General features: G+C 50.1%; 1 protein-coding gene across 1 annotated transcript in view; it reads left to right on the forward strand.

The window, feature by feature from the left end:
- KREMEN1 (kringle containing transmembrane protein 1) overlaps positions 1 to 5,566 on the forward strand; it is a 69,093-nt gene extending 63,527 nt beyond the window's left edge. The window contains exons 7-10 of the mRNA XM_029921604.1: positions 497 to 829; positions 1,887 to 2,045; positions 3,131 to 3,215; positions 5,044 to 5,566. Of these exons, the coding sequence (XP_029777464.1) occupies positions 497 to 829; positions 1,887 to 2,045; positions 3,131 to 3,215; positions 5,044 to 5,212 (746 nt within the window). The 3' untranslated portion in view covers positions 5,213 to 5,566. The remainder of the gene's footprint in view (positions 1 to 496; positions 830 to 1,886; positions 2,046 to 3,130; positions 3,216 to 5,043) is intronic.
- The last annotated feature ends 1,322 nt before the right edge of the window (positions 5,567 to 6,888 follow it).

A 6,888-nucleotide genomic window follows, 5' to 3' on the forward strand; every position in this document is an offset into this window, starting at 1 on the left:
AGCTGTAAAGCCCTTCTGTTTACGGCTTTACCTCATCAAGTGCCTGCCCTGCAAGAGAGGCCCCGGTGTACTCATGTGCTTCATCTCATCTGTCCTCACACGTTCATGTGACACAGGAACAGGTGGTGGTCTCTCCATCCTCCAAACAAGAGAGACAAGAGTTCTAGAAGTGAAGAGCAGCCCCTGGGATCACATCACCCAGCTGGTCCCGAACCTAGACTCTCTGACTCCAGCCTGCCCCCACGCAGGCCAAGCCCCTGTGCTCACTGGGCTGTGTGCTAATTTTAAAGTCTCCTGGGCAAAGGGAAAAAACCCTCTACAGTCATTTGTTCAGGGTTTAAGCAATTCATTCTGTGATTTGATCCTGAAACCTAAGACGGCCTGGTTTTATAGACAAAAAAACAATATCCCAAACTGGATCACATTAGTTAGGGAAAGTTTTGTGTGTCACTGGCTGAGCCCCAGGCTGAGGGCGGTGTCCTTGTGTCTTCCACAGCTCTCGTTGGTGCCTGCGGCGGGAACTACTCGGCCATGACCGCAGTGGTCTATTCCCCTGACTTTCCTGATACCTACGCCACAGGGCGGGTCTGCTACTGGACCATCCGGGTTCCGGGAGCCTCCTACATCCACTTCAACTTCACCTTGTTTGACATCAGGGATTCAGCAGACATGGTGGAGCTGCTGGACGGCTATACCCACCGCGTGCTGGTCCGTTTCAATGGGAGGAACCGCCCACCTCTGTCCTTTAACGTCTCTCTGGATTTTGTCATTTTGTATTTCTTCTCTGATCGCATCAATCAAGCCCAGGGATTTGCTGTCTTATACCAAGGTAACCCTTCTGGGCCTCCTTGGGGGCTCTTTAGGCTGCACCTCAGGCGCTGCTTGCACAGCTCGGTGACCTGTGGGCCTCCGACTGATCTTGCTGGGGCTATGAGTCAGGAGCTACTGACTCAACTTGCAGCTTTTCCTGCCTCCCATTTCAAAACTTGTATACATTTCCTGATACAGAAAAGAGGCAACACCTATCAGTTTTGCTACTTTAGTTGTTCTGAGGACAGTTTTCATGGCAGGGTTGAAAGAACTGAGACTGATAGACTTAGAAGGCTTTAGAAAAGTCATTTGGTCTGTCCTCCTGCCTTTCAATATCCCAGCCAATCCCAAAAGACTAGTTTCCTTTCTTTCTCCAAATCCTCCTAAGGGATATCTGTCTGACTCAGTCAGAAGAGCATGCAACTCTTGATCTCAGAGTCATGAGTTCAAGCCCCATGTTGAGTATAGAGATGACTAAAAAAAATAATAAATATACTTTTTAAAAGAAAATAAACAACAAAAAAAAACCAATATATTTTGAAGAAAAGCCTTCCTAAGAGGAGCCCCATTCTCTGACCCTCTGTTGTGTACACATGTGTGCCGGGTATATCTCTTTGCCAGCACACAAGAAACACAGGGGTGTCTGAGACCTGGTCATTGTCCTGGATGCGGAAGGCATCAGGAGCAGAGCAGTCAGTGTGTGCTACAGGAACTCAGAGGGAGGAGGCCTCCCCTCAGGTGGGACAGACTTGGAACAGGTAGGATTTGGGTGAATTAGTTAGGAAGGAAGGAGGCATTCTAGGAAGAGGGTGCCATTGCAAGGAAAACAAGGAAGTATATGCTCGGGTGTCCTCAAAGAGACCAAGTAGGTAGAAGTTGACAGCCCCTTTTTTCTGTGAGTTTCTGGGCCAGAGTCTGACAGGTTCTGCTCTGGGGCCAGTGGGGTCACTGGAGAGAATTACACACAGAGGTGAATTAGAAAAAGCTGCCTTGTCCTCATAGCCAGTGCTTCCTCCTCCAAAGTTCCCCGTTGTCTCCATCGGCATTCCCCTCACTTAATTCCTTTGATCTTCCAGCCGTCAAGGAAGAGCCGCCGAAGGAGAGGCCCACTGCCAACCAGACACTGGCTGAGGTGATCACGGAGCAAGCCAACCTCAGCGTCAGCGCAGCCCGGTCCTCCAAAGTCCTCTACGTCATCACCACCAGCCCTAGCCACCCACCCCAGACCGTCCCAGGTAGCAGTTCCCAGATACCGCCGAAGGGGATGGAAGCTACGGGGCTTGAGGGCAGTGCTTTTGGCAGTTCGAGAAAGAGCACTCTTCCGAGGCAGGTTGTGGGTGCTGGTTCTGTGACTGTCCTGGCCTTCAAGGGACATTGTCTCATTAGCTCGGTTCCTTGGTCCTTAGGAGAAAGTGCTCCCCGCAAAAGATCCAGCACAAGAGCCTTCGTACACTGTGATTAATCAGCTAACCCAGCATTTTCTCACTTTGAGACTATTCTTTCTAGAGCTCCAAAGTGTAGCTCCCTAAATTCACTGGCATTTACAAGAGCTCCATTCATTCATTCATTCAAAAGATCGGTAAGCGCTTTGGTGGTGCCGGGCGCTGTTGTAGGCACTGGATCATACGATGATCCAGACAACATCCCAGCCCTCCTGGGGCTTGTAAGTGCGAAGAGAAAGACGAGAAGCAAAATAACAGATCAGATAGTGACAAGAGCTAGGAAGGAAAGTTATGCAGGAGAGAGACGGGCATACATCCATGTTCTCTTCTGCCAGAGAAGGTGGAGCCTTTATGAGCTGGAAGACGTGCAGAGTACCTACCGTTAGCAGTTTTCCAGCCTAGGGGTTCTCCTCTGCAGGACCCACCATTAAAGGTCAGGGAAGAGAGTCCGCCCAGCGCCTGCTCCTGTTCTTTGTTTTCTGTCCCGGTAGGATTTCACAGGTCACACGTCTCATTCCTCAGATCAGGACACGGAGACCCAAAGAGCTCATGTAACTCATCTGTGCTGGCACAGTGATTCCAGTGGTAAAGACACAGTGTATACCACTCCTTTCAGCTCCCAGGTTGAATGCACTCTGGTCCACACTGCCTGCTTCTCTCCAAGAGGGAGCTGTGGAGCAAGGTGAGGTGCTCAGAGGCCTGGGGCCCCTTGCCAGCCCGGCTCTCAGCTGCGTTTGGTGGTTGCCCCCACCTGCACAGGGCTCCTCAGCCACACCTGCATCTCTGAGCTGCCAGTGTTCTTTTGGGGCTTCCAACAGACCTCCTTCTGAAAACTGAGCTCAAACAGGTCCAATAAACCCTGTTTTTTGCACTTGCAGGATGGACAGTATACGGCCTGGCAACCCTCCTCATCCTTACAGTCACGGCCATTGTAGCAAAAATACTTCTGCACGTCACATTCAAGTGAGTATGATAGACAGTTGCCTGATTCCAGGAAGGGAAGGCTCCAGACTCCTTTACTGTTGCGCTTCATTTGTCTGGGCGCAATTGTAATATCAGAACATGATTGCAAAGCCCTTAGTCCTAAGGCAACATAAGGCAGTATACATTCCTCATTCTCTGTAGAGTGAAATGTACAACTGGATAAATCTCACTGAGGTTTGAGGGATTGTGTTTGCTCCTGGTTCAAGAGATATGATTTCAAGGAGGATTGAAATAGTCTGGGCATAAAAAGCAACAATTTCCAATTTTTGGCTTGTGCTGGCCCCTTAAAGAAATCTTCCCATAATAGCAAAGCCTTCTAAAACATCATCACGCATATTCCCTAATGCCTTCTAGAAAGTGGAAAACATTCTTAGGAAGAGAATCCTAATATTTTATTATCTATTGCTTAATAATTATTTAAAAACAATTACTTAAGAGATCCTTCTGTTCTGACCAATAAGGAAAAAATATTTCCTTCCTTTACTTGGCTACTTAGTAGTTTAACAGTTCTGCCTTCCAGGAAAGGAGGCAATTATTCATGCTACTGATGTTTGTGTACTTACAGAGAAGAGCTCTGATTTTCCTAGGCTCTGTCTTTCCTGTAGCTCCCAGTCCAGGCTTGCTCCTTTTATTTCCCATCAGTTTTATTGAGCTATAATTGGTATAGGCTCTGTTTCAAGGCCTTTCCTGAACACTGGTGTCTTATAAAAGCCACCTTTGTCCTGACCTTCTCACTCGCCCTCCGCCACAGGATTTTTGATACGTTAACTGCCTGCTCCTCCATTGCTTTGTGAAGCCTGCCCTTGTAGGCCTCTATACCCTGCACTTTACATTTTTCAGTGGAAACAATGTCTTGTTTATTGAGTTCACTCTCATATATAATATGAGATATAATCTAATTTGTATATAATTTATATATAACATATTTTTTTATTTTTTTAATGTTTATTTTTGAGAGAGAGAGACAGAGATAGAGCATGAGCGGGGAAGGGGCAGAGAGAGGGGGAGACAGAATCTAAAGCAGGCTCCAGGCTCTGACCTGTCAGCACAGAGCACAGATTGTGAGATCATGACCTGAGCCGAAGTTGGCCGCTCAACGGACTGAGCCACCCAGGTGCCCACATATATATATATATTTTTTAAGTCATAATTCACACGGTCTGGGAAAGCCTCTCAGGTGCAGCAAGAGAGCAGGAGGCTTTCTGTAGGCACCAGCGCCCCACCAAACAACAAGGCCCTAAGGCACATGTCTGACTCCCTTGTGACATCGGCAGCCCTCTGCAGCTTCCCTGGCAAGCAGCCCCGGGGCTGACATGGGGGACAAGGGCACGTGTTGTCAGCAAGGCAGGACCTGAGAGATTTTGGCTTTATCTTGTTTTAACTAGGTGGGCTTCCAGGTAAGTCTCATTGAAGAAGACTTCTTCCATTAAAGAGAGAGAGAGAAACAGAGAGAGGAAGAAAGAGAGAGAGAAAGGAAGGGAGAGAGGGATGGAGGGAGAGAGGGAGAATTTGAAAATTCATAATGTCTCAGGCCAACCCCTTCCAGCTTTGAATAGCTCTTCCAGTTAGAATGTTCTTTGTTATGTGAGCTGGAATCTGTGCCACTGCATTTCCATCCCACGAGACACATTTCATTCACACAATAGTCCTTCAGACCTCCAACAAGCATCTGTTAGGTCTTTCCGGAGGCCTTGCCTCACTGAATGCTCCATTCCTGTCAGAGGTACAGGTATCTCAGGAGGCAGTAAGTTGTTTTGGATGCTTGGTTGTGCTCTACTTGAAATATTAAGTTGTTTTTGTTTGACAGATCCCATCGTGTTCCCGGTTCAGGGGACCTTAGGGATTGTCGTCAACCAGGGACATCGGGGGAAATCTGGACCATCTTTTATGAGCCTTCTACTTCGATTTCCATCTTTAAGAAGAAGCTCAAGGGTCAGAGTCAACAAGATGACCGTAATCCTCTTGTGAGTGACTAAAAGCTCCCCTCTCCATGCCCAGGACACGAGGTCCCTCTGAGCTCAAGGCCGCTGGGGACCCGTGGTTTCCTCTGACTGACTCTCCCTGCCTGTCCCTTGGCCTCTCCGTCAGCCTCGGAAGGAGCGCCATCCTACAAACTGAGAAGGGACACCTTGCTGCAGGGGCAGGTGTAGACTGGACTCGCCCTGCTTCATCACTGCACTTAAGAGAGAGACTCAAGGTTCCCAGGGTCTGGACCTTCCCTGACCCTCTGTCTCTCTCATCTAGGAATGGAGGCATCAGGACAGAAGGGCTGAGATGGCAGAGATGGTTGCGTCTGGTGCTGGACTCAGGCACCTCGAGACGACTGTGGGGTGGTGGGTAGGTGTAGTGTACGCTGAGTCTTCCTAGCTTCTCTATTTTGTCCTCACAGATCATTTTCTCCTGATCTTTATGGTTTAAAACAGGGACAATTCTGAGGCTGTCTTGGGGATTGGCCTGGTCCTGTACTCCTGGGCATTAGCACCCCAAGCATATAGAGGGCTCATGCTCTGTGCTGACTCTGGGGCCTTGCTCATTGGGTGCTGAGTGAGGATGGGCCTCCTGTAACCTGGGAGAGCCTGGGAATTGACCCCTAGTCATGTCAAATCTACCAACTGCCGCACATGGCTTCTGTTCTATAGCTTCTTTCCAGAGCTCGGTGACCAGCAGAGCAAGCCTGCAGAGCAAGCTTCTAGAGGTGCTCAGTGACTCCTCGTTGTATTGGATGACCTGGCCTTGCCCCTGAGCAGTTCATGGTCCTGTGGCACTTGAGGCAGGCCCCGTCTCTCCGTGGTTCTCTCAGCTCAGTACAGGAGTATAAATGTTGTGGCTTAGCCTTTAGGCAGCGTTAGGTGTGACACAGGTGCCAGCAGACCCTCCTTCAGGTGTCCCTCATCATAAAAGAAGATGAAAAAACAGCTGGCAGCCTGTGCTCTCTGTGGCCCTTTTTGCCTCTTCTTATGGGGAAAGAGTGCTGTTCTGGAACAGCCCAGTGAGCAGGGAGAGGGTCCTTGCCCCTGGCCCCACACTACCCTGCCCTTCAGACAGGGAAGGGAATTGCCGGAAGTGGCAGGAGGGCTGAGAGAGGGAGGCTCTGGGGATTGGAGACCCTCTGAGGGGCAGCCTTCTAAGGTTGACAGGTGCAGCTGCAGTGGCCGGTTGAGAGTAAGAGCTTCTCCAGGCTAGGAGTCCCAGCGTCCGTCCAAAAGTGGGCTTTGTCAGCAGCAGCTGAGGGGCCAGCTGGGAGGTGTCCACAGGAAGAGATGGCACTGGCAACCAGGGGAGATGTTGGGAGCTGGCTGGCGAGGAAAGGGGAGTGGGGAAGTGTGTCCACGGGAGGTCAGGGCGCTGCCCCAGGTACCGGGTCAGGCCTGTGGCAGGCACCGAGCTGCTTGGGGCTGTCTTCACGCTTTGATCTGTGAAGGGTGATTACCCTGGAGCAGCTGTCCACAGGCCCCGGGTGTGCGGGGAGAGGCCTGTCCCACACGGCTGGAAATACACTGACATGTGCAGTCTCCCCTCTAAGCTATTCCCGGCTGTCGTGGAATCTCCTCTGAACCAAGTGTCAGGTGTGTGCAGTCACAAAGGGTCCTGTGCCCTGAATAGATCCATTGATAGCACAAAGGGAATGTGGAATTTAGCCCCGGGAGGGGGT

The sequence above is a fragment of the Suricata suricatta genome, chromosome 14 (genome assembly GCF_006229205.1).
Source record: "Suricata suricatta isolate VVHF042 chromosome 14, meerkat_22Aug2017_6uvM2_HiC, whole genome shotgun sequence".
NCBI lineage: Eukaryota > Metazoa > Chordata > Mammalia > Carnivora > Herpestidae > Suricata > Suricata suricatta.